The sequence below is a fragment of the Ctenopharyngodon idella genome, chromosome 1, assembly GCF_019924925.1.
Source record: "Ctenopharyngodon idella isolate HZGC_01 chromosome 1, HZGC01, whole genome shotgun sequence".
Classification (NCBI taxonomy): Eukaryota; Metazoa; Chordata; class Actinopteri; order Cypriniformes; family Xenocyprididae; genus Ctenopharyngodon; species Ctenopharyngodon idella.
Genome location: NC_067220.1, coordinates 17,444,927 through 17,472,904, shown reverse-complemented (window position 1 = coordinate 17,472,904; position 27,978 = coordinate 17,444,927). Strand labels below are relative to the sequence as shown.

Genomic DNA, 27,978 nt, shown 5'->3' with positions numbered 1-27,978 from the left:
CTATCAATGGGGCCTATCAACTGTTTGGTTACCCATATTCTTCAAAATATCTTATTTTGTGTTCAGCAATTCATACAGGTTTGGAACAACTTGAAGGCGAGTAAATGATGACAGAATTTTCATTTTTGGGTGAACTATCCCACTGGATAAAAAATTCTCTTAGTTCTGAAAACTAATGTGTAAACATGGCTTGGCATACCTCACATCGCTGTATTGTTCTGATATAGAATTGAGGTAGTTAAGATTAGTTGTGATTTTAGGCAGATTTGATGTAAATGGACATAGAGAGAGTGGCACAGAAATGTAGTGAGTAAAATGAGAACTTAGTGGAAGGGAGCAGAGGGAGATAAGATGGAAACAGTGATGAATAGACTGATAGAGAGGGAAGAACATTATTAAAAATGAAAAAAAGGGAGAGAGAAAGATAGAAAGAGAGAGATAGCCCTCACTCTGGAGGAGTGGTCTTCCCTCTTCTGAAAAGGATTTAGAGCTGAACACACCATCACACTCGACACACACACACACACCTGCTGTGGATATGGCGTTCACTGTTGTGCTGGATGGACCCGCACCGTGGGGCTTTCGACTTATTGGAGGACGGGACTTCAGCCAACCCCTCACCATCGCCAAAGTGAGTGTGGGTGTTATCTGTTTAGGATTTAATTCAGTTGTAATTCAGTGAAAAACAAAAGTGCATTGTGTGTTATAAAGAACTTTCACAAGTTCAAAAGTGCAACTGTCTCATTTATAGAAATAGCGTCTTACATCACCCATATAGACATAAAAAATACACTTAATCAGATGACAGACTTGACTGCTGAATCACTGATCTGTTTTAGGAAGTGTGTGTTCATATGCTCTAAAAAAATTCTGTTCCTCATTGATTCATTCTCACATCTTCTATAATAATAATAATATCATATATATATATATATATATATATATATCATTTCAAAATGTTTCAAATATATTTTTATTTATATAGCTCAATTAGAAAAGGACCCTTCATAATGCATGCCAATAAAGAATGGTGAATACTGAAGGAATAGTAGAATAACACAAAAAGGGTGAGTAAAAGAAAAGGAATATGACAACTTGATACCAATATTGTATAAACCAAAATCGGACATGACTTGAGGATTGTAGTATAAGATGCCTTATAAAGAGAATGTTTTATGGGGAAGAACAATAGCTGTCCTCATGCTCTATTTATGTTGCACTGTGTATGCAAGTGTGTAGCTAAAATTGTTGATGAATCACTCATGCTGGAACTAACATTTGGATCCTCACACCTGTTGTGGCAGCGGATTTGTGTATTCTACATCTAAACAAATGTCAGAGAGGATCCAAAAGAAAAAGAAAGAGAGATAGGAGAACATACGTATTCAAACAGCTCTGTCTTTTCAGCCCTTAAAGGGATAGTGTAGCCAAAAATGAAAATTTTGTCATCATTTACTCACCCTCATATTGTTCCAAACCTGTGTCAGTTTCTTTCTTCTGTTTATCACAAAAGAAGATACTTTGAAAAATGTTGGTAACCAGACAGTTGACGGTAGTCATTGACTTCCGCAGTATTTCTTTCCTACTATAGAAGTCAATGGCTACCATCAACTATTTGATTACCAACATTCTTTAAAATATCATTTTTGTGTGTGTGTTCAACTGAACTAAGAAACTCAAGCAGGTTTGGAACAACTTAAGGGTGAGTGATGACAAAATTTTCATTTTTGGGTGAACTATCCCTTTAAAGGGATATCCCTTTTAGTTCGCCCAAAAATTAAGTCATCATGTCATTCCAAACCTGTATGAATTTCTGTGTCTTCCATGGAACACAAAAGGTAACTTTTGAGGAGTATCCTGGCTGCTCTTATCCAAACGGAGACTGAAGCTTTTGTATTACATGGAGGAAAGAAAGTCATACAGGTTTGGAAAAACTTGAGTGATATTAATTACAAGTTTCATATTTGTGTGAACTCAAGTCTTTCAAAACAGCTGCTTAAAATTCACATGAAGTGATACAAACTGAATCTTCACACAATGATCAACTTATTCTTCATCCTGAGGTATTGTTTCCAAAAAAAATGGATTGTTTCAATAACTTTTGCTGTGTTTAAAAGGTTATGACCTATTACATGATCAAAGATCCAGTATTGAAATACACAATGAAGTTATTGTGCTGATCTGTTTGCACAGAGGTTTTATGCTTTTGTTCCCTGTGCAGATCTAGTTTTGGATTTCTACTTTGCTTTAATGAGATTTCACACTTGGAACATTCTCTGCTCACTCTGCGGGTTCAGCATGACACCGTTACCTAATCTTAACATCGCGCAGCCATTTTTGGTCAAACGCCCTCCTGTCCTCTGTCTCTAGGCCTTGGGAATTGTTTTTTACTTACAGCTAGGATTGTAACCTGGACTTTATTAAGTATGTTTGGAAACCAGGCCTGTTTTACCAGCAGCAGGTTGCTGGACTGTGCTCAGAACGTAAGAGTGGGATTTGTTGGCCTTCAGACGTGGAACTGAGGCACGAGAGGGATCCCTAGTAAAAAAGTAATATATTTAAAATACATTTATTTCATACTAAGTATATTAAACATATTTACTGACATATCGCTTGAGACTTACTGATATAAAAATTATAATTTACTTTAAAAATTAAAATGTATCATTTAAAACTTTATTTAGAGTACTACTTGTGCACAATGCACATTTCTTAATATTAAGCCTAAAATGTGTTTTAATGTCAATATTGATAAGGATTGTATGAACTTTGAATAATATTAGTCATTAAATGCAAGATATTTGAAGTGTACCTAAAGTATACTTGCAATAGTTCCCTGTACACAATCAAAAATACTTAAGTATATCTTTAGTTGGAACTCAGCACTACTTGCGCACAATTAAAGTGCATTTAGTACAAAATTAGTTGTTCCAATTTAGCAGACTTTAAGTGTACCAGTTTAGTATACCAAAAGTACAATTGCAGGGTAATTTTTAAAGGATTAGTTCACTTTCAAATGAAGCTTTACTCACCCTCAATCCATCCTGGGTGTATATGACTTTCTTCTTTCTGATGAACACAATCGGAGAAATATTATTAAATATCCTGACGCATCCGAGCTTCATAATGGCAGTGAGCAAGGATCAACAAGTATGAGCTGAAGAAAGTGTTTCCATCCACATCTATCCATCATAAATGTGTACTCCACATGGCTCCGGGGGGTTAATAAAGGCCTTCTGAAGTGAAGCGATGCGTTTGTGTAAAAAAATATCTATATTTAACAAGTTATGAAGTAAAATATCTACCTTCCACCAGACCACCTTCCGCATTCTACTTACAAAGAAAGTGTAAAACTCTGGCAGTTCAAAAAGCTTACGCTACATCCTATGCCTTCTCTATTTAACTTACGGAAAAACACTTAACTGACGCGAAGCTAGTTCCGTTTTTTCTGTAATTTGAATATGGAAGGCGGCCTGGCGGAAGACCGCTTTTTTATTTAGGATAGCTGGTCTGCATTATTGAATGTACATCTGGGATGAATGGATGAGAGACTATAAGAAACACATTGAGTTCTTGATCCTTCTTTCTGCTTGCTGATAAAGAGCTCATTTAGCAGTCAGGACCTGATCCAAAGCCAAACCAGTGCAGCTCAACTGAAAACCACTCTGCATTCAGAATGCCTTGATGTATGACTGATATGATGGATGCACCTTTACATTTGGTTCTTATACCATTATACATGCCATTCTGCTCATGTAATGCAAGTCAAATAATGCACTGCATGTGTAGCTTCATATAATTCATCTCTAGAGCTTCAGCAGGACTGCAGAACTGCTCTGGAGACTGTTATTTCCTCCAGCATGTTTACTGTAGAGTAGTTTACACGGGTGCACATACCAATGATGACAAGGACCTAAATACACACATACACACACAATCTTGAGATATTAAATGGATAGTTCAACCAAAAATGTCATCATTAATCACCTTTATGTTGTTCCAACTTTGTATGAGGGCCAATGACAAATAAGAATTTTCACGATAAAGAAAAAGAAAAATCTTTTCAAAAATTCAAGTTCATTTATTTTATTTTTTTTATGTAACAAGTTCTTATAAATATATGCTTTATATTTATGTTGGTTTCATATTTTCAAAACATAAAGCCTTAATATAAAGCCTTAAAAATGTAAGGTATTTTTTTAATATCATGAATTATTAATTCATATTACTTTTTGGGGGAGGGAGTCACATTACATTACATTTTATAACCTGAATATTAAAATAATGGCTCCCAAATATTAACACTGTAAAGCCTGACATATGAAATAAAAGTCAGAGAAGATTATCGAACATTTTGACAAAATATTGTAAAAATCTTTTTTTTAAAAAGTACATTCTGTATGTATTTTTTGTTAAGTATCATTTGATACATCAGGCTTTTATGGCTCATATAGTATGATATATATAAAAAATGATGCTCATACTAAAAAAAACAAAAAACTATGCAACTTGGTGCAGTTGCTGATATTTATAAGGCCAAAAAAAAAAATAAGATAGAATTCTGATAGCCAGTAATGTAAAACAATGAGATCTTAATAATAGTATAATAGACTATTTACATCAAATGCATACAAAAATCAGTTGGCACTCTATATCTCCCAATAATATGCTTTAGTAATTTGATTTTGTAAGATTTAAATGCTTAGTTTTATAATCAAACCTCTGTAGTTTTTATTGTGGGGCAAAACATATAATGCAATGCAATACAGTGATGATTGAGAGATTATAAACATTTTATAAACCTGATTTAAAAGCCTAATTTATCATATTTTAAAATGATTTTTTTTTTGTAATATTATTTATGGATGATCAAGTAAACCTAAGTGTCTTTGGTCCATTAAGTGTTCATCTTCAAATATTACTAACAAGTTATTATAAAAGTTATATATTATTTATACAAAAGTTATCTTGTTCACTTTATAAAAATAAGTAAAGATTTCATAGCAAGAAGACATGTGTACCACAACCTCAAGGTGGACATTTTTAAAATTAGACAAAAAAGTATAAACTATCAATCTGAGATCAAAATGTAGTAGGTTGTGTACAACAGGTTTTTCTGCAAAGTTCTGATCATGTTGATAATTTAGAGGCTCAAATATGCTGATAAGCAGTTAAGTGATTATTATTATTTAAAAGGGAAAAAAATATATTTTAACCAATGTTGCAGCTTTGCCATTTGCTAACACTAGTTAGCTTCTGCTGATGTTGTCTACCATTCTGTGTTTTCAGATATCACCAGGAAGTAAAGCTTCCAGAGTCAACCTCTCTCCTGGAGACATCATCTTAGCGATAGATGGAGTTTCTGCATTAAACATGATGCACTCTGATGCTCAGAATCTAATCAAGGATGCCACCTATCAGCTCACACTTACTGTTGAGAGGTCAGAGGTCACTTATAGGTCCATATGAATGTGCTTGAGTACAACTTGACCAACTGCTGCACACTGCACCCACATAAAGGGGTAGTTGATGTGCATGAGCTTTTTTTAAAATCAACATCAACATTGTCCTTTACATGATGCAACCACAACATTACCACATGGCACAAGCTGATTCTGCAGCCAATGAGATTGCTTGTTCAACATTTAAATAGTCTTTTTCAGTGTTTGCTGTAGGCTAGTCCAGTATCAGAGTTCCTCTAAAACCTGCCTAGATCTGCTACAGGATTTGTGTATGTCTATTCATGCAGCAGCAACATATCTTACATGCTCACAGCAGCGTGTCTGTGTCTAATAGCAGTAGCTAGTCGATATTCTCTGCAGCAGTAGATCTAATCCGCCAACACCAAATATATTAACACTACTTTGAGAGTTATCATGATTAAAATGTATTCAGAGCAAAAAAGAAAAACAAGAAATAATTAAAAATGTGATAACATTATTGTTTTGCAGACCAGAGACTAAGCTGTGGTCACCAAATATCACTGAAGACAACAAATCCAGTCCATTTAAAATGAACCTAGAGGCAGAGAGACAAGTATGTGTCTTCATAGTTTACATATGATGTTTACCTGCACAACTGTATCATAGTTTGATATTGTCTTTGATGCTTATAATTTTGGCTGACAGGAGTACAGACCAATAGGAACAGGCCATAATCGAAGGGCTTCGCCCTTTGTGGCTGCAGCCAACATCGATGAAACGCGTCAGGTGGTGAGTCCAACCTACAACTCCCCTATTGGCCTTTACTCTTCAGGCAATATCCATGATGCCTTACAAGGACAACTCAAGGGACTCATCCATAACAAACCAGCAAGGTGAATGTTACAGTCCTTCATACCTGAACCTAAACTACTTCATCTAAATCCTTCTAGTACAGTAAATGATAAGGCGAGCAGCCATGTAAAGTTGCTGCTACTTACATGTTTCAGATGATAAGCCATATTTGAGGTTGATGAATGATAGGCAAGTGTTTGGATGTCCTGCCCGATGTACTGCAATTACCACATAGGCCAGCTGTTGACAATCTGTCTGTCACAGACTGCGTGACTTCGCCACTTCCTGTGAATTTTTTTTCCCCTGCGACTAAGTGACTAATACAGTTTTTGGTTGACTTAGCCTCTTCTCGTCTACTAACGGTTAGTCGACTATTAGGGTGCAGCCCTATGATCAGAACATGGGTATTTTTGTAAGAATGTTAGTAGAGCTGAGCTCACCAGGAAACATTGTTAGGGTTCCTATCGTTATTTGAAATATAACATCTACCCAGTTGACAGGGAACGTTCTCAGAACTGAACAAATGGACATTTTTTAAATGTTACTTGTTTTACAATGTTCAGAGAACATTCAAAAATAACATTCGTATAATGTTAGCAAAATTATAAAATGGAATATTCCCTTAATTTAAAAAAAAAAAAAAAAAAAACTGGCCATTTGAACATTCAGGGAACATTCAGAAATAACATTTTCATAACTTAAAGTTAGTTCACCCAAAAATGAAAATTCTGTCATTTATTACTCACGCTTATGCCGTTCCACACCCTGTAAGACATTCGTTAATCTTCGGAATGCAAATTGAGATATTTTTGTTTAAATCCGATGGCTCCGTGAGGCCTACATAGGGAGCAATGACATTTCCTCTCTCAAGATCCATTAATGTACTAAAAACATATTTAAATCAGTTCATGTGAGTACAGTGGTTCAATATTAATATTATAAAGCGACGAGAATATTTTTGGTGCGCCAAAAAAAACAAAATAACGAATTATTTAGTGATGGCCGATTTCAAAACACTGCTTCAGGAAGCTTCGGAGCGTAATGAATCAGCGTGTCGAATCCGCAGTTCGGAGCGCTAAAGTCACGTGATTTCAGCAGTTTGGCGGTTTGACACGTGATCCGAATCATGATTCGACACGCTGATTCATAACGCTCCGAAGCTTCATGAAGCAGTGTTTTGAAATCGGCCATCACTAAATAAGTCGTTATTTTGTTTTGTTTTTTGGCGCACCAAAAATATTCTCGTCGCTTTATAATATTAATATTGAACCACTGTACTCACATGAACTGATTTAAATATGTTTTTAGTACATTAATGGATCTTGAGAGAAGAAATGTCATTGCTGGCTATGTAGGCCTCACTGAGCCATCGGATTTAAACAAAAATATCTTAATTTGTGTTCCGAAGATCAACGAAGGTCTTACGGGTGTAAAACGGCATGAGGGTGAGTAATTAATGACAGAATTTTCATTTTTGGGTGAACTAACCCTTTAATGGGAACGTTAGCGAAATGTTTTTAGAATATATTTTTGTTAGCTGGGTAGTTTGAAGGGGACTACAGTGAAATTATGTGTGTGTGTGTGTGTGTGTGTGTGTGTGTGTGTGTGTGTGTGTGTGTGTGTGTGTGTGTGTGTGTGTTTGTGTGTGTGTGTGTGTGTGTGTGTGTGTGTGTGTAGTCCCAGGAAGCTTAGCAATATAGAGGATTCAGATGTATATCGGATGCTGCAGAGAAATCAAGATGAGGACGAACCCCACGAACCGCGACAGTCTGGAGCCTTTAAAGCCTTACAAAGCTTTATCAACAGTGAGGGTATGGCACACATGTACACACACAAGCACACATAAAAGAACTATACAGAACTATACAGTACTATGCAGTAATATTTAAAGAGACAAAAATAGGTAAATAATTAATTAAATATAACAATATTAGCCATGTAAACGTTAGATTGTTTGCTAAAAAAAGATTTCTGACATATTTTAGATCATGAAGGCAAATATGCTAGTTATGTTTGTGCTTAGTTACATGTTGTTCTGAATACACATGTAAACGAATAGTATCCGATTGCAAAGTTTAGGGTACTTACAGTTTTTTTTCAACTGCTTACACACAAAATCCTTACTTGTCACACAATTTCTGAAACCTGACACTCAAACACCAGAACCACACACCAAATCTGTAAAACCATACACTAATTCTCGGCCTTCAACTTTTCAATTTCATAAAACACTTTTTTGCAAAACACACAATTCTCTATGTGACACACAAAGATCTAACAGGAAGTATCTTGATTTCCTTTTTCAAACACAACCAGTGTTTCTGTCCAACTACACATGGTTGATGTATTTTTCTTTCGTACTGTAATACTGTATTCACAACCACAGATGCCTACAGTAAAAAATAGTTTGGTTTCAATCTTGCTTTCGTGTTTACCGTGAATTTTTCAACATCTCTCTGCCAATTTCTTTCAATCTTGTAGCTCATGAAAGAAGAGCTTTAGGTTTTGAATAACTGTGTGTATATGATATATCCAAAAATAGAATATTATGGCAAAGGTGTTTGCAACGTAAGACAAATGTTTGCTTTTGAAATGTGTTTGTGATATTTTTAATGCATTGCTTCATTTTGCAAGAGATGTGAGGCATTTTGTGTTTTGTGTGTGCAATTCTTGGATTTGTGTGTAAAGTTTTGAAAAAAAAGAGGCAAAGTTTTGAAAATGTGTATAAGCAGTTAAAAAAAACTGTAAACAATACTTTCAAAATCTGCAGTCGGATTGGATTTATTCAGCAAACATTGTACTGGGATTCAGATCTTTTTGATCTTTGACAGGTACACGTCCATTAGTGACAAGGAAAGTTCGTGCCCCAATGACCAAGCCATCTGCTCCTGCGGGGAACTTGCACAAGTTACCAATGTGTGATAAGTGTGGTAACGGCATAGTGTAAGTCAGGTCACTGAGCCATTGCATTGTCAAAACATTTATTTACCTAGACCAACATTCTTGATAATACGAGCCACCATGTGTTTCTTAGAGATGGATTGAAAATTCATCCTATGGCTAATAATGATAATTGACACATCTACACTGTTTGGCTGAATTAAAAAATACATAAATGTTAGGCTCAAGTGAAGCATCACAACATTATAATGTACAGAATGAAAAATGTACACTATACATTTCAAAAGTTTGGGATCAGTAAGATTTTTTTTTTTTATCTGAAAGAAGTTAATACTTTTATTCAACTAATAATGGTGCATTAAAAGTGACAGTGAAAAGTGACATTTGTTACAAAATATTTATCTTTCAAATAAATACTGTTCTTTTAAATTTCACCAAAGAATCCTGAGAAATATAATCATGGTTTCCACAAAAAAAATTAAGCAACATTGATACGAAATCATGTGGCACTAAAGACTGGAGTAATGACTACTTTTAATACTGAAAATTCAGCTTTGCCATCACAGGAATAAATTACTTTTTAATATATATTAAAATAGAAACAAGTTATTTTAAATTGTAATAATAATTCACAATGTTACAGTTTTTCATCTTACCAATCCCAAACTTGTGAACAGTCAGGTACACTTATAAAAGACTTCTTTTTACATGAATCCAGATTAACATCCTTGTCTCTTTTTCTGTGGCTCTCTCGCTCTCTCTCTGGCTCTGTTTTCTCAGTGGGACGGTTGTGAAGGTTCAAGATAAGTTTCGTCACCCGGACTGTTTTGTGTGCACAGAATGTGAGGAAAACCTAAAGCAGAAAGGATACTACTTCATAGATGATGAGCTGTACTGTGAAACCCACGCTCATGCCCGGGCAAAACCTCCTGAGAGTCCAGACCTCTGATTACATGACGGCACTAACTACAAGTCAACTACTCAGTGCATGAACATCTTGTTTTAACCACTGACACAAAAGTTTTGCCACAAATCATGCACAATTATGTCAACCAGATACCAAGGGACACAGGTTTATGGATAGTGCATTGTCGTGTCATGTGTGCTGGGATGCAGTATTTTGCACTTACTTTATAGGAACAGGTGTGTTGCCATTGCCTGCCGTTTGTATAAAAAAAGGTTTTGTTTTTTGAGAATCATAATTCTCTTATCTGTGTTTAAACAGGACAGGGGAGAGCTTTCCTAGCACATGAAACATAATGTCCAACAAGACTCAAGTGGTTTCATGTCTACATCATTGCCATGATCGTGTTTAATTTGCTTGCAGGTCACAGGAAGTATTTCAAAATGAGTCATGTAGCCTATAGAGTTACAACAAAAACATTTCTTAATTTTGATTCTGAACCCTTTTGTTCTACTGTCATCATTTGTAAAGAAAAGTCTGCTTTGGAAATTTACTGTCACCTGGAGTAATGTACACAAGTGAAATTTACCTTATTGTTGTGTTTTCTGCATGATGAGTCGCATGTAATCTCTCTTCATCTCAAGCATGCCCTTCACTGACACTGCTGCCTCTTAAAGAGGACTTTTGATTCAACTTTATTAGTGGCAAAATTGCTCCGTTTTCTGGAAATAAAATAACTGATAGAAATCAAATTTTATTGAAAGTCTGGGTCTGGCACAAGGCTAAGACAAGTAATTTGAAAAGTAGCAAAAATAAATGTCATGGTAAAACCTTTACAGAACTGTTTTAAATGTGACATTCAAACATAAAAAAATGTTTTAATGAAGAAAAAATTGGAACATTAAAGTTGCTTTTAATTGTTATTTTGTCAGATAGATAGGTTTGTCCATCCATAAGCATGTTACAATTTACATTTAAATGTTCCGATCGATCGTCGTCAATAATATTACCCTTTATGTAGTTACAGAAAAAAAAATGTACTAGTATTCATCAATGACGCGGTTAAAATGTTATCGTTGGTCGATAACAATTAATGTGATCGATTATTGAGTAGGGTGACCAGACGTCCCCGTTTTCCGGGGACACTCCCGGTTTTTCGTGTTGTGTCCCCGACTGGAGCTGTCCCCGTAAAATGTCCCCGTTTTACAGCTCGTTTCAAACAACCCGCAAATACATAGCAAAAAATCCCGCAGCAGCCTGTTATCAGAGCAATCGTGTAGTGATTATTTTCACCAACAGAGGGCGCTCTGCAGCTACACTACTACACTTGGTCGCGCGCGCGCCGCTACTTCATGAAGAACGTAACCTGGATCAGAGCAGAGCGTCATTATTATCAATTATAAAAAAAACATCGTTAACGGTTTCAAGGTAGTAGTAACATACTAACTATTCATGTTACAGTAAAGTAATACTGTTTGTATGTGTTTTATAACAGGGCCTCAACAGGGTGAGGGATTGTTTTGCTCAATTTTAAACGTCCCTAGAAGTTCCGCAGTCACATCGCATCATTTCCACACACACACACACACACACGTCTTAACTATATCACGTGAAGGTAGACTCAGATATGAATATATAAAATAATAATAATAATAATAAATACACTACACTTGGAACTTTGTGCTTAAAATGTGTCTAAAATGCAAAATAATAGTTAAAAATAGTTAAAAGTAAAAAAAAAAAAAAAAAGGTTGTATAGAGCCTAGAGTATAAACAGCTTGTGAAAATGAAAACATTAAATTCAATAATAAATGTTAAAAATATTAAATGCCGTTTTATTTATCTTATCTTTTTATATTTATGTTGTTTTATTTTTTGTAAAGTGCTTTTGTAAAGTTATACTTTTGTTATAACATAATAGGCATATTGTTTTAACCTGCTTTTGCAATGGTTAGGCCTACTATTAATAGTGTAATAGTTCTGGTGAATTGTATTAAAACCAGACCAAAAATCCTAATAATAAAACTAAACCATAATAATTATTAATGTAGCCTAATAATAATAGGCCTAATAATAATAAATATTCAAAAATGTATTGTCCCCGTTTTTTAAATTATTAGATAATAACAAATGAGATTTCTGCGATATTTGGCCACTCAAATAGGAAATGTCCCCGGTTTCCATTTAAAAAATCTGGTCACCTTATTATTGAGGCATTATTAAGGAGTTCTGGGTGAAAAAAAAAAAAAAAAGCTCAAGAGACGACGTAATGACGTGAACCGCACGAGACTAGCATCACCTTGGTTACCAGCTACATTCATCAAACTATAAACTAATGTGAGTCGAAGCAAGGAGAAGTAGGCTATAATCAAATTATCAGTAAGTCTCCTCCCCTTTCGCGGTATGTAGCCTAGTTTTTTCAAATACAAACAGACATAGGCCTAGAGAATGTCCTAAAATGGTAATGGTAACGGTTAGCTATAATGTATGCAAAATGATACAAAATACGGCCTGTTATAAACAAATCAATATCTTGCTCTGTTCATTTTTAAGTAAAACTAAAATGATGTTAGAATATTAAAATATAATAGGCGTATTATAATTAAAATATATATTACATTTTAACTCGTTTTAATGTAAAAAGAAGTTTACCATATTTACTTCTATTGAAATTAGCATGAAAGTATATGTGGAGTGCCATTCTTTGACGAGTGCAACAGCTTTGTTGTGTTGTGTTGATGCCACTAAATTTAAATTTTTATACATTTCTAATAGTAAATTGCATTGGGTTGCTACTCTAAAAAGCCTACATTTGAGATAACTAGATTATCCTTTTCAGGCATCACACACAAAAGAAAAGAAGCTGTTTAGTGTTGCATAACTGACAGGTTGAAGGAGAAAGTGAAAAGCTTTACGTAGACCAGATAAAGGAGACACAGCAGAACTCATAATGTGACGGACATCATGGAGAAGTGCAGATTTTCAGATGGTAGTGTACCATGTGGGTTCAATTCTGACCCTGACATGCAAGCAAGTAAAGGTGGAGGAAGAGACCATTCCAACGTTATGGACAGCAAGTCTAAAGCAACCACAGATCTTAAAGACACTGTGCGGAAACTGAGCAATACAATGGCGCCTCTTGAGGAGGACAACTTAATACTGAATAAGAAGGAAAATAAAGGCATGAAACACGAAGCAAGCTGCCATGACTACAGCCTTGCAGCTAAGCCAACTCGTCAATGTCCATTTGAGGTTTATTTACAAAAGTGCACACAATTAGAGAAGGAAAACCTAGAGGTTAAGAAGAAGCTTAAAAAGACAGAGAAGTATTCCAAGGAATGCACAACAGAGCTGCAGAGATTTGTGAAGAGGTTTAAAGAGTTTAAAAACATAAACAAAGACCTGGACTCGAAGAACAAACACCTTCTCATTAAAAACCAGCAAATGAGGCAAAGAATTACAGAGGTCTTAAAGCAGAACAGACCTCAGTCCACCGATCTGAGAGTCACCAAATGCTGTGACCACCACTGTCAGGAGAAGCAGCAACTAAGAGAAACAGTTGTACTCCAAGAGGGACTAAAGAACTTAACAGAACCAGTCGAATCTCAAAGATTGAAACAGGATTCTGAAATTATCAAAGAGAGGAAGATTGTAACTCAGCTACAACAGGAAAACCAAAATCTAAGAGAGAGACTGGACCACAACTGTCAGGTCATAAAAGATGCTGAAAGTAGAGCTGAGAGAGTTCAGCAGGAGCTGGATGAGCTTGAGTGTTGTCTGCTCACTGTACAGACTGAAAGAAATCTACTGCGACAGGAAGTAAAGAGGCTCCATAAGGAATATATCAGTCTTACTAACAGCATCTCACTGCAGCTGAAAGGAGAGAACAAAGCTGCCGGTCTCAGGGGGTTTACAGGGAAACACCCTGAGAGCAATGCTTTACAGTCCACCATGGCAAAGTTTACCAGTTTAGGATCCTGTAAGTAAGACTAGTTGAAACAAGACAATAAAAATCGTAACATAATTAACATTTTGATGATGATCATCATTTACAAGTTAACTTTATTTTTTACTGTTTTCTTACTGATAGGAGGAGACACAACATGACAGATAAAGGTGCAATTTGAAGACAGAACCAAGGAGAATGAGGAAATGCAAAAGTGTTTATATAATATAGTATTTCCTTATTTTTTGATATTTTAAATTGTATTATATTCTTATTTAATTGTATTATTATTATTATTATTATTATTCATTCTAAAATGAATCTCTACTGGTGAAAAGTTAATTAACAATATTCTGTCATTAAATATGCTGTTTGTTTTTGCCATTTTCCCTCTCTCTCCCCCACAAATTCTATCACAAAGTCTTTATTGTTATTGTTACAGGCTAAAAATAAAAATAAAAATTCTTTAAAAAAAATCTCAAGCAATATTACTTGTTCTGAAAGTCTAGAAAGAACACATCTTTACTTGCTATTTACAATTACAATCATTTCTAAAACGGCAAAGTAGGATTGTTTACACATTGAGTAGTCACTTTCGGGTCAGCAGGGGGCAGTAAGAGACTATATTCCCTGTTATACGACATCAAGTATACGAAGAAGATGTGGACATGTTATGATACGTCATCAAACATGTCAGCCTCCTGGTGACAGCAGCTGAATTTGAGCCTTGATCGAGGGAATTAAAATGGTAATAAGCTTCTTTTTAAAAAACAAACTAGTTGAAATCGAACCGCATGTATTCTGTGAAACGTTATTTGCATACTAAGTTAATATAATATGAACTAGCCTTTTGTCAACATATGCTTCTCAGAGAAGTGCTTACTGTAATGAACAGCAAGACCTATGTACTCAATTATTTCTATATTTAGTAGTTAATGGTGTGTATTTTTATTTCCTCAGGTTTATTCAGAGGAGTGCGCCATTATTTTTCGAGTGAAGGGAATCTTGGAGTTTTCTTGCCAGCTTGACAATCCAAATGGTAAGGCTCAAATTATAAAAGAATGAGCTGGATTTGTATTGGATAAAACTTTTAACTTTAGATGTCTTCATGAATTAAATCTGGATATGAAAAAAAGTGTCTGTATGTGTTTCTTTTTTTTTTTTCAGGTTCACAAAGTCAAAGCATCATATCAAAAAGTTTTCAGGGTCTTCGATCCAAGGTTTCATCCAAAAGTATTGTTTTCACTGTCTGTAACAGTCCAATATTATTATGGCCCAACACTGGTTTCCGGTCAAGCATGGAAAGCTTGACAGAAGCATCAGCATGTGGAGACATTCTGCAGTATATAGAGTAAGTGATCTATATTGGTAACTGCACACACGTACTTGTTCTCAAACTAAGATACTTTCTTGTTGCTTTTCACAGATCAGATGATGGTGGGAGCAAGAAGACCATAAAAAAGAAAGATAAGAAAAGATCTGGACCTGTGAGAGAATTTCACTAGATCAGGGGTTTTCAAACTTTTTGATTCCATGGATCCCTAAATATGATGTTTCCTTTATGAGGAACCCATTTCTTAACTATAACGTGTATATATATATATATATATATATATATATGTGTGTATATATACTACCAGTCAAAAGTTTGGAAACATTACTATTTTTTTAATGTTTTTGAACAAAGTCTTTTATGCTCATTAAGGCTGCATTTATTTCATAATAAATACAGAAAAAAACAATAATATTGTGAAATATTATTACAATTTAAAATTATGGTTTTCTATTTTAACATACTTTAAAATATAATTTATTCCTGTGATGGCAAAGCTGAATTTTCAGCATCATTACTCCAGTCTTCAGTGTCACATGATCCTTCAGCAATCATTCTAATATGCTGATTTGATACTCAGTTATTATCAATGTTGAAAACAGTTGTGTTGCTTAATATTTTTTTGGAACCTGTGATACTTTTTTCAGGATTCATTGATGAATAAAATGTTAAAAAGAACAGCATTTATTCAAAATATAAATGTTTTCTAACAATATAAATCTTTACTATCACTTTTTATCAATTTAACACATCCGTGCTGAATAAAAGTATTAATTTCTTTCAACAAAAAAAAAGAAAGAAAAAAAAAATACCCCAAACTTTTGAACGGTAGTGTATATTGTTACAAAAGATTTCTATTTTAAATAAATGCTGATATTTTTTTTTTTACTTTTTATTCATCGAAGAATCCTGAAAAAAGTATCACAGGTTATAAAATAATATTAAGCAGCACAACTGTTTTCAACATTGATAATAAATCAGCATATTAGAATTATTTCTGAAGGATCATGTGACATTGAAGACTGGAGTAATGATGCTGACAATTCAGCTTTGATCACAAAAATGTATTATATTTTAAAGTATATTAAAATAGAAAATCATAATTTTAAATTGTAATAATATTTCACAATATTATTGTTTTTTCTGTATTTATTATGAAATAAATGCAGCCTTAATGAGCATAAGAGACTTAGTTCAAAAACATTAAAATTAGTAATGTTTCCAAACTTTTGACTGGTAGTGTATATATAAATAAATAAACATAATGATTTGGTTTTCTTAGTTTATTTGCATATTTACATTGTACTCTGAACTTTTTAATGGCCCCTCTGGTTTTTGAACCCCTTCACTATTTGAAGGGTGGTGACTGTTAACAGTCATTCTAACAGAAATTCTCTTTCTCTAGACTGTAGTGAATATGAAGCTGTTGTTTGAGGTCACAGACCCTGCTGGGAATGAAGCTCCGAGTCTTATCCAAATGAGCACACAACAGCACTGTGTGAAGATGCCATTGCATTTAGACTGTGTTGTGTCTGTGACCACCGATGAGAGCCTGGCATCGTGAGTACTTTATTTTTTATTTTTTTTGTAAGGAAGTGATTTGTTAATTACTATGATTTTAATGCTAATATCTGGATGTGAAATTCACCAGAATGATTGTTTGTGTGTGCAATTGTTCAGAGTGTGTACGGGGCTGGTGGAGACATTAAGGAAGCAATTAGCAGACATGGAAGAGGTGGTGCTGCGGTACAGGAAGGGCTCCTCTTTTCTTGTGCCACAGCCATTTCACTTTCGACTGCCTGAACCAGCTGGACTCACCACTGTGATCTACCCAGCAGGAGTGCCAGACAGCCAGTTACAGGCTATCAGAGAGGCAAGACATGCACAGATTCACTACCGTTCAAAACGTTTTGGAAGGAAATGAATACATTATTCAGCAAGGATGCATTAAATTGATCAAAATATATGACAATAAAGACTTACATTTTTACAAATGATTTTTATTTCAAATAAATTCTGTTCTTTTGAACTTTCTATTCAGCAAAGAATCCTGTAAAACTTGTATCACAGTTTCCACAAAAATAAAAAGCCACACAACTATTTTCATCATTGATGATCATAAGAAATGTTTCTTAAGCACCAAATCAAAATAGGTGACACTGAAGACTGGATGTCTATGTCAATCCTAAGCATTGCTATTTATTAGTGATGCACATGGGTATTTTCTAAATCATGTCACTTTCCTTTATATGTAGGATCTGCATAGGAAATTTGAGTTGCCAAGTGACAGGCCATACCTGAGACGTGCCAATGCCTTTCATTTCCCTGATGCAGCCTATAAAGACGGTTACCTCCGCAATCCCCACGTACACCTGAACCCACCCAACATTGAGGATGCTAAGGTGAGACTGTGCTTTAAAGGAATAGTTCACCCAGTTAAATTCATTTTCTTAACAGGTTTGGAATGACATGAAGTATCTATTTTTTTTTTTGCCTGTGAAACACAAAATCATAATTTTAAAGACTTTCGCACTGCTCTTTTCCATACAGAGTCGGTTCAAGCTCAAAATATGACAAAAATACACCAGTATGCATCAAACATTAAAAAAATAAACTTTTTATTCCAAACCTTCTGAAGTCATATGAGAGTTTTGTGTGAGAATCACTGATTCTGTACTTATTTTAAAAAGGCACTTTTGGTTTGTTAGCTTAAAAAATGGTAACTTTAGACATGTCAGATTGATGTGATTTGATAAACACCAAAGAAAATGGCTGCATCTGAAATCGATCACTTCAAAATCTTGCCGGAATTAGTAGGTCATCCAGGTACTTTTTGCCTAGTCTTTCATGAGTACTTTGAATTTGGACATACTACTCTTGTAAGTGAGTAGTGACTTGGGGGTGAGTAAATAATCGCAATATTTTAATTTGTGGGTGAACTACCCCATTAAAGGGGGTTGAATATATGTTCATGAGCACCTTTTAAAGTGCCAGATCTCTTGATACCAATAGTAGTACGTTTATCCATTAACATTCTCTTGTCTATCTCTCTAGCTGTATCTGGTGCAGGGTGTGTACAGTTATCATCACTACATGCAGGATCGTGTGGATGATGATGGCTGGGGATGTGCCTATCGTTCTCTTCAGACGATCTGCTCCTGGTTCCAGCAGCAAGGATATGTGGAGACAGCGGTTCCCACACACACGCAGATCCAGCAGGTAAACACAACTGTCACTGTATGCCTGGGGTTCTCATCTCTGGCCCTCGAGATCCAATTTCCTGCAGTTTAGCTCCAACCTCAATAAAAAAAAACTCACCTGCCTATAACTTTCTAGTAATCCTGAAGACCTTGATTAGCTTATTCAGGTGTGTTTGAATTGGGTTGGAGCAAAACTCTGCAGGAAAGGGAACATCAAGGGCCAGAGTTGAGAACCCTTGTTGTATGGGATGGAGTTAAAGTTATGCTGTCTTGTTATATGGATTTAAGAGGTACAGCCCTTCTTATAATCTATACATTTGTTGGTTTGTCAGGCTCTTGTGGATGTTGGGGATAAAGAGCCACGTTTTGTTGGTTCACGTCAGTGGATTGGCTCCATTGAAGTTCAGGCTGTCCTTAACCAGCTGCTGGGGGTCACCTCAAAGATCTTGTTTGTCAGGTAGACTGAGGTTTTGTATGTTTATTATTTAGGGTGATTATGCTTTTTCTTATTTCTTTTTAATGGCCAGACTCTGAAAAACTAGATACTTTTTTCTCCTGTATACCACCTTACACAATTGAGCTATGCATTTTGGTTAAAAGCTGGAATACTTTACACAACTTTTAAAATCTGATCAAATTTTAAAACACTAGATAAATACATTTGCCGACTTAGTAAATGGTTATAGACAAAAACTGGGTATCATAAACTGAACTACTAAGGATCACATGCTACAAGATTTTTCAAGTCTTTTCAAACACAACAAACTTGCAGAAACATGTTAGGAGATGCATAAAAAAGAAAACAATGTGAGTTCTAAAATCAGTTAAAAATATAAAACACATTTGATATCCTCCAACTGGATGGAATCATAGTATGAAGTAAAAAAATTGGAGTCGGTGACCATTGATTTTCTGTGAAAACCCTGACTCTGACTGGCCAAAGTCTGGCTCTGACGTTCGATAACTAGCGTCAACTTCTCTAGACTGTAAATCAGGGCAAATATCTAGGCAAAAGTCTTGTGGTGTATTCCAGCCTTAAACTTAACTAAAGCAGATGCTAGATTATGCGGAAATAGATTGACAATAAAGTTTCTGAATGGATTGAATTGTAAAAATGTTTGCCTTTCTGTTAAAGTCAGGGATCTGAGCTGGCAACCAAGGGCAGAGAGCTGGCCAACCACTTCCAGACTGAAGGAACTCCTATCATGATTGGTGCGTTGATGTTATCTTTAGCACCTTCCTTCAATTTGCGATTGAATGGGAGCATTCATTATCATTGATTATATATATATATATATATATATATATATATATAAAATAAGAACTGTTTCTTGAGCACCAAATCATCATATTAGAATGATTTCTGAAAGATCACGTGACACTAAAGACTGAAGTAATGGTGCTAAAAATTCAGCTTTGCCATCACAGGAATAATTTACATTTTAAAATATATTAAAATAGAAAACAGTTATTTTAATTTGTAAAAACAATAATACTGTTTTTACTGTATTTTTAAGCAAGAGAAAAATGTTTAAAAAATGTGAGGACAAAAAAAAAACATTGCTTGTTTTTTTTTTTTAATGTAATTTGTTGTTTTGCTATTTTTAGATGTAAAAGCTTGGTAATTCTTTCTCACCAGGTGGGGGGGTACTTGCACACACTATTCTAGGCGTAGCGTGGAGCGAGAACACTGGACAAATACGCTTTCTTATCCTGGACCCTCACTATACTGGTGGAGAGGACCTGCAAACCATCACTGAGAAGGTACATTTGACACCATCACTACTCTAGTCAAGAGTTTTTATTTTAATAATACAAAGTTAAACTTTGTTTTGTCCCAATGATAACAAACTTCTGTAAAAATAATAATAATAATCACCTTTTATGAGTCGTTCCTCCATTATACCCAGACACGCATGGGATTTAAAATGTAACATGGTGTAAAACATCACTTACTTGTTCAGGTATTAGCAACTGTTACAAGGTTGTCTGAAGGTCAAGTAATGTATATCAAATATGAACTGACAGATTTTGCTGCACCTAGAGCTTCCCTAATATCCTATTTATATTAGTTAGTTAGTGTATTATGAGTTACATCATTTGTGAATCGATGGCTCAGTGTTTTTTTTTTTTTTTTTTTTAAGTAGGTCATTTGTTAATGTGTGTTTTCTTCAGGGCTGGTGTGGATGGAAGGGGCCAGAGTTCTGGGATCAAAATGCCTATTACAACCTCTGCCTTCCCCAGAGACTCAAGACCATCTGAGTCACGTGCATGACACTTATTCACTTGTACTACTCCTACAAATCCATGAAATCACAGAAGTCTCATTGTTTTTAATGAGTACAAAACTATATTCCACAGTAAAAAAAAAATAAAAAAAAGTGATTTATCATTTATTACCCATTGTCCTCCTTACAATGTTTTAAACATCTGTTTTCAGTCACGCTAAAGGTTACAATGATTTCAGCAATGTCTTGTGAGGCTGTAAATGGATATTACAGATTTTTTTTTTTTTTTTTTTTTTTACAACCACTAGGTTACATTTCTCAGTACTTAAAGTAGGTCTCATTTTCAAAACTCTTAACACAGTTCTCTTAACCAACTTCCAGTTTGGCACAGCAGTTAATTTCACATAAAAAATGCACTAAAACTACCAAAACATATGTCTCAAATCAGCAGTAGCAAAGGTTGTCACCCAACAAACACACTTTGTCACTCATAAAACATTATGGTTTAAAAGTACACTATATAGCATTATGGTTTTCTTTTATAACATTTCTTTACAGAACAAGAATTGCATCTCTCTACTGTTTAGAATTCACTGCAGTGTACAGACTAACATCTGTGTAGATTTTCAGCTACATCTAATTGTTTTGTAATGTTTCTCTTTTTTTGCACTTGTAATATATTTCAATATGGTATTACTGTAGAAAAATGTAGCAAATTGATGTTTTATACAGTTTTGCATTATGTTAAGTTTTGATTATAAGTTTTGAAAAATTGTTCTGTAGGTACAGAGTTTTTGTGCTGAAGCAATAGAAAATGATCTAGTTGAGCCCACATAGGCTGCTGTTGTGCTCACTGTGTGAAGAGTTGAGAAATGGGTCCTAGCAACTGTATTAAAAAAAAAAAAAAAAAAATCCTGTAATGACATAATATCCTTGAGACTACCCAAGTTTACGAGTTTGTCATACATCAAATTCACAAGATATCTTTGAACCATCTTCACAAGATAAGGCTTCCTGCAATTCAATAAAAGGAAAAGCAGATAAAATCTCTTTCAAATCATTCCTAAAACAGCTATAAAAAAACTGCTTTTGTCAAAACATGTTTATGTAAACCAAAAATGTCACATACAACTAATCTAGCCTTATGAAGAATGTCTTGATTAGCCAAGCTTGGCAGCAAGTCAATGGTCTTCTGTTTTGTTCATTTATATCCACTCATTTCCACGGTCCTCAACTGACAGTCATAAAATCCTGAAAGCATTAATTGATTCACAAGATGTATGTGATCGAAGTTAAATGTTGCACGTTTTCCAGTGCAATCTCAACCTCCACCAGGAAATTCTCTGCTTTTGCCTTGATTGGCATCTGCTCTGTGTTGGCAGGTATCTGTGTGTGAAGCACACATCACTCTGAACAGATCTACAGTGTCAGTGATTCCGCTTGAACTTAAGACCCCAAATCACTGATCCCAGAACAGGGTCAATTTCTCTTCACTGTTGAGGCTACAGTAGGCTCAATACCAAATGTCCACAGGTTCTATTCAGACTCTGAGGACATACTGAAGCATTATCTGTTTACCATTCACATCAGTGGTTAAACAGCCTATATGTTACATGAAATTCTCTCTCTTAATGAGAGCATTGATCACCAGTCCCGTGCTTTCTTCCCGTCTTGAGCACTGGAGGTTGCGCGGCCTCTCTTCTGTCCTGCGAGAGTGCTGCTCTGTACATGCCGCTCAGCGAGAGGGGATGATGAAGCGTTCTTTAAGTCCTGTGTTCTCCGATGCATGTTTAAAAACCTCCCGCATTCCTCAAACCCACAAGACCATGCAATATCTTCAGCTGTCTGTCCAGCATTGTTGCAAATGCTGAACGGAAGGGAAAAATAATTGAAGACGTGTTAATATTCATAAGATTACAGGTAAATAATGCTTGAGCTCTTTTGAACTTTTTAAAAATCAATATGCCTGTGTTTGTCTATGATATGGTGTACCAGACTTTCAGATATGCACTGGGACAATCTCAAGCACATAAACTCTATTAAAGGGATCGTTCAGTCAAAAATGAAAATTTTGTCATCATTTACTCACCCTTATGTTGTTCCAAACCTGTATGAGTTTCTTTCTTTTGCTGAACACAAAAGATGATATCTTGAAGAATGTTGATAACCACACATTTGACGGTATCAATTGACTTCCATAGTACTTTTTTTTTTTTCTTTTAAGGAAGTCAATGGCTACAGTTCTACAGAAGAAAGAAACTCATACAGGTTTGGAACAACATGAGCGTGAGTAAATGATGACAATTTTCATTTTTGGCTGAACTAACCCTTTAACTGGGCATGTGGCTTGATTTTTTTTAAACAATGGTAACAACAAGAATCAAGAAAAGTGAGTTATTTTTCAGTGAGGGATTGAGAGTTAGCTAATAAATCTACAAGATTTTTTTAAAAAAGAAGAAATTAGTATTTTTATTCAGCAAGGATGCATTGAATTCATCAAAAGTGTCTTTTACACTATTTAAAAAAATCTATTTCAAATGCTGTTCTTTTGAACTTTCTATTCATCAAAGAATCTGAAAATGTCTAAATGTTTCCACAAAAACTGTTTTCAACACTGACAGACTACTAGAGTAGCTAATTCAGCTCTGCCATCACAGGAATTTTAAAATATATTAACATAAAACTTTTAAATTGTAATAATATTTCACAATATTAAGATTTTTTTTAAATAAAATAAACGCTTGGTAAGAATAAAAGACTTTCAAAATCATTAAAAAATCTTAAGGACCCAAACTTATGAATGGCATTGTAGGCTATATGAAAAATATACAAGATCAATGTCTTTTCATTGCAATGTTTTTGTAAATTTTGATGTATTTTACTAGGCTCTGTGTTCTGTCATTTTATCTAATATTTTAACTATTTAAAAGTGAGACAAACCATAAAACGTCACAGAATTAATAAGACAGTAAAACATTCTCAAAAAAAAAAAAAAAAAAAAAAAAAAAAGATTAAATTATTTGAAGTTAGCCTATGCTAATTATGATATTGTGATTTCCAACCAACATGACTAGGGCCATTATTGTATCGCATAGTCAACGTATAATATTAATTTGTAAATATGCAAATACTGTGGATATGGAAGTTTCTCTCGGTCAATCAAACGCTGGAAGGAGGAAATATTCAACCTCCCATGCACACACACTTACTCGAAATGTGCATAACTTGCCATCAGCACACTAATGCACTCCAAACTGCCCGCTCTGGCTGCTTTATGAATGGGCGTCTCTCCACTTGCGTCCTTAAAAAAAAAAAACACAGGGAAGAATGGCATGATTAACAACAGAAACTTAAGCAACACCCGCTAGGTTTTTATTTTTTTATATATTTTTCGAAGTTTTAGAGACAACGTAGCCTACCTGCTGGTTTGCATCAGCACCTGTTTGCAGCAGCCAAAGCAAGCAGAAAGCCTGACCCCCGCATGCCGCAAGATGCGCAGGAGACTGTCCGTGTCCGGGACCATCCAAACCTCCGTTCACAGCAAATCCGCTTTCAAAAAGATTACTCGTACAGTCCAGCTGAATGGATATTCAATGGAACAGAAACCACATTTGAACCAATAGACTGTTATTTTCTAAGAGTTTTAAAGCGCGTTATTGAATGTTTTTGACAAATAGAACAACTTTCGTTATGGTCTTTTACACCTCTAAAACAGCACTTTTTAGCGACTTGGCTAAACAATAGCGCTTTCTTTTTATACTCATAATAGTATTGTAGTTAAATTGACTTACCGACTCTGTCTCAAGCAAAAACATAGCTGATGTCTGGATAATTCAACAAAGAATAATGCCGTCTAAAAGTTTCTCTGGGTGTGACAGCTATTCCGCTGCTGATCATCAGTGTTCTGCAATCAAACAAGCACACGAGCATATACAATAAAAAGCAGAAGTATAAAAAGCTATTTAGACCACATGGTTCTTTGATGCTGACCAATCAGAATCAAGAATGGGTAGTCAGTGGCACGTGACTATGCATCAATCCGCCTACAGCTCGCGAACAAGCTGTGTGCTGTTCCACACGTAGGCACTTTGTTCATCAATTCACACGTACTCGGAGACGCTCTGCTTTAACAAGTAGATTTAATAATGCCACTGTTTACATTATGGTGTTCTGAAAAATTTATTTGTTTTATTTAAGAAAAAAAATAAATAAATAAAACTGGTCATTTTAAGTTGGAGTGGGGTTTGGTCAGAGACAAAATTACACCAATGATTTTGTTGGGCTGTTCTCAGAAATTGTGTGTTTTCTTCTTGTTCGTGCTTTCGAGTTTATGTTTATTTGGCATCTACTGCTTTCCCAAATTACATCAACAGTCTTTTCTTTGCTGCAGAATTACAATACAGGCCTACATCACAAATTAGGTTGAACATAACTGAAAATGTCAACCCTTACAGCTTGTAAACTGCTGTTGCAATGTGGCAGTGTTCGGCATTGTCCTTCACTTGGTCATGTACACGTGTAAATATTTCTCAACATTTATTGTAATGGCAAAGGGTGGCATCAGGATAGCGATTGTGGACTTGCAGTCTGGCCTTGCATAGTGTGAGGATGATGGATCATCTGTCATGCCACTTGTGCCAAGCAAACATGAAAGGGGCTTTCAGGCAATGTTATGTGCTACATGCCCTCAATTTAGCAGAATGCCCTACTTTAAGACTGAGTTGGCAACAGAATCATTAAACATGCACAGTGGTCACGTACTATAATATCACAGACAAAGGCAATGCTTGTTTAACAGCTTAATTAATATAATGAAACAGATTATGCAGCTTAGATGGTTAATGTGGTTGATTTGTCATTGGCCTCACCAAATAAATGAATGCATGCAGATGTGATTAAGCCCAAAACAATATTTAGCTAGTCCAAAACAATATTAGACAGTGAAAATGAGTTAATGACATTAATGAAAGTACATAGTTTGACTTGCATTTAATTGTTGCCCTTAATTTTCTTTTCTGTTTTTAATTTTTTTATATCAATTTAATAATGTTGTTCATTCATTCATTATTGGTCAGGAGCAGATTTTCAAACTGGGGGCCACAAGGGAGTGCTAAGGTGTCTGTGGAAAAATTTAGAGAAAAAAACAGTGAAGAAAAAAGATTTGTTTTAAATAAATATATTTTAATTAATAATTAGATTTAATAATAAATAGACTATAGCAGAACAAAGCTATAAGTGGAAAAATAATGTATTTATTAATTTATTATTATAATATTTACAATATTATTTTTTTCACATAAAAACTGGGTCTTTAAAGAAACTATGTGGCATATGAAAGATTAAAAACGCATCACTCTTGGCAACTGAGCCATATATTTGTACAATATCACAGTTTAAGGGGCCATTCACATATCGCATCTAAAAACGCATGGAAAGTGTGGCCGCGCCGCTTTCTCCTTCTTTCCAAAGTGCTTGCGCTCCCGTGGCATCTGTCATTGCTATGCAACCATGTGCTCTTGATTTAAATGATTTCTAGCCCTTGCATTAGCTTTACTGATAGATATATTTATGGAGTTGAGATATAAAAACTACCCTGTACAGGTATGATCATCTGTTCGGCTGAGCTTTCGATGTTTTGTTACAGAAAGGCCGAAGCTGATCGGTTGGTTCTTGTCACATGAACCGCGGTGCGGTTGCGGCATTCTGAAAAGTTGAGAATTTTTCATCTCGATGTGCCTGGAAAACGCATCGCATGTGCATCGTGACCGCGTCGCTTCTATTATGAGCACGCCTGCCGTGCGGTTACATTTGAAATAACGAATTTGAGCATGCAAAAGACGCGATATGTGAACGGCCCCTAAAGCCCCGGGTATACTTGCGGCCGGCCGCACACCCCGTCCGCGTGCAGCCCAAATTTCGAGACCGCGCGGACGGTGCGCATGCAACAGCGCATGCGCAAGCAGGACAGAAGAGTCCACTAGGTGGCAATATGCACAGTACTGAGCACAATGTGCAGTCGTTGAAGAAGAGTAAGTAAAGAGCGATTCAAAAACAAGACGAGTAAACTCAGAAGCATGCCTTCTCCGTTGTTTTTGATTCCTGTTCTCTTGGTGTATCTTCTGAACTATGTTGCAATGGTGGATGCACTATTTTTCTTCTCTGATCTTGCCCAGCGAATGTCCCGTTGATGACACGATGTCTAGTAAAGAGTATAGAAAAAATTGTACTGCGCATGTGTCGAACTCAGTCATCCGTGCGCATCCGTGGTTTAGTATACTTTGAAAGATGCGCGGACGCGACTGCGCGTGAGACGCGTCCGGGCGTGGAAAGTGAAGTATACCCAGGGCTTAAAGCTGCAGTCCATAACTTTTTTGGTTAAAAATTATCCAAAATCAATTTTTGAGCAAGTACATAACCGGCCAGTGTTCAAAACTATCTCCTTACCTTAGCCCGATTCACAACAGTAAGCTTGTAATAATGTTTTGTTCGTTTGTTAGTGCTAATTCGTGGTACTGGTAGGTTTCCGCTGGAAATTTGAGCATGCCGCTGTTTGTCTTTGCGTCATTACGTCACGTTACATAAAGAATGAGTCCCAGCTAGTAGGCTATATGGTATGTGAAGGATGCTGCAGGTGGCGGCTCATTTATATCCTTTTCTAACAGCAGCTGAAATAATTAAACTTATCATTTTGATGGCGGATTGTATGGTATGACAAATGGACAATTAGAGATTAGATTGTACAGAAATTGAAATCTACAGGTAACGATACACGCAATGCTGATGTTGTTAACATTAACAATTTAGTAAAACAATAATAATAATTTGCACCACGGTTTGATGTGATATGAGCTAAGAGATCATTAGATTTAATCACCATTGCTAGCACGATTTATTGTAATGCTTTTTTTCTCAGTTGGTCAGAACAAAAGTAGCAGATTTGTTACTTACTTGTTCAGATGACTTTTCCGGTGAAAATTCTTATTTTGGTCATACTTCCAAGACTACAACCTGTGATTCCGAAGTACCTGTACAGCTACAAATTCTCCCTCCGTGCCGATGCACAACCCACATAAAGATGATAATTGCGCAAATAACTGCAGTTGCAGGTTTCGAACAGAGATGGCGACAAAGAGGCAACACTTACAAACTGCAGCTTTAAATTTCTCTGACGTTTTCTTAATAGTTGTAACA

At 35.4% G+C, this 27,978-nt stretch overlaps 4 protein-coding genes across 4 annotated transcripts; 3 read left to right on the top strand and 1 right to left on the bottom strand.

Annotated features, from left to right (window-relative positions):
• The first annotated feature begins 463 nt into the window (after positions 1-463).
• pdlim3a (PDZ and LIM domain 3a) lies at positions 464-10,832 on the top strand. Its single transcript, XM_051890132.1, has 7 exons — positions 464-631; positions 5,290-5,441; positions 5,952-6,036; positions 6,129-6,316; positions 7,953-8,086; positions 9,107-9,218; positions 9,957-10,832. Exons 1-7 carry the CDS (start codon positions 539-541, stop codon positions 10,123-10,125), a joined length of 933 nt encoding a protein of 310 aa, XP_051746092.1. The 5' UTR covers positions 464-538; the 3' UTR covers positions 10,126-10,832.
• A 313-nt stretch (positions 10,833-11,145) lies between these two features.
• si:dkey-256e7.8 (uncharacterized) lies at positions 11,146-14,505 on the top strand. Its single transcript, XM_051890125.1, has 2 exons — positions 11,146-14,059; positions 14,171-14,505. Coding segments are annotated over exons 1-2 (1,017 nt in total). The 5' UTR covers positions 11,146-13,044; the 3' UTR covers positions 14,173-14,505.
• A 190-nt stretch (positions 14,506-14,695) lies between these two features.
• Positions 14,696-20,955, top strand: ufsp2 (ufm1-specific peptidase 2). Its single transcript, XM_051890114.1, has 12 exons — positions 14,696-14,774; positions 14,987-15,065; positions 15,194-15,377; positions 15,453-15,513; positions 16,765-16,919; positions 17,040-17,232; positions 17,615-17,761; positions 18,414-18,578; positions 18,892-19,016; positions 19,695-19,771; positions 20,199-20,323; positions 20,735-20,955. The coding sequence occupies exons 1-12, from the start codon at positions 14,772-14,774 to the stop codon at positions 20,819-20,821; spliced, it is 1,401 nt and encodes a 466-aa protein (XP_051746074.1). The 5' UTR covers positions 14,696-14,771; the 3' UTR covers positions 20,822-20,955.
• ankrd37 (ankyrin repeat domain 37) lies at positions 20,940-27,884 on the bottom strand. Its single transcript, XM_051890157.1, has 5 exons — positions 27,736-27,884; positions 24,579-24,691; positions 24,207-24,365; positions 23,997-24,088; positions 20,940-22,654 (listed from the first exon to the last, which is right to left on the bottom strand). Exons 2-5 carry the CDS (start codon positions 24,600-24,602, stop codon positions 22,432-22,434), a joined length of 498 nt encoding a protein of 165 aa, XP_051746117.1. The 5' UTR covers positions 24,603-24,691; positions 27,736-27,884; the 3' UTR covers positions 20,940-22,431.
• Positions 27,885-27,978: the final 94 nt, after the last annotated feature.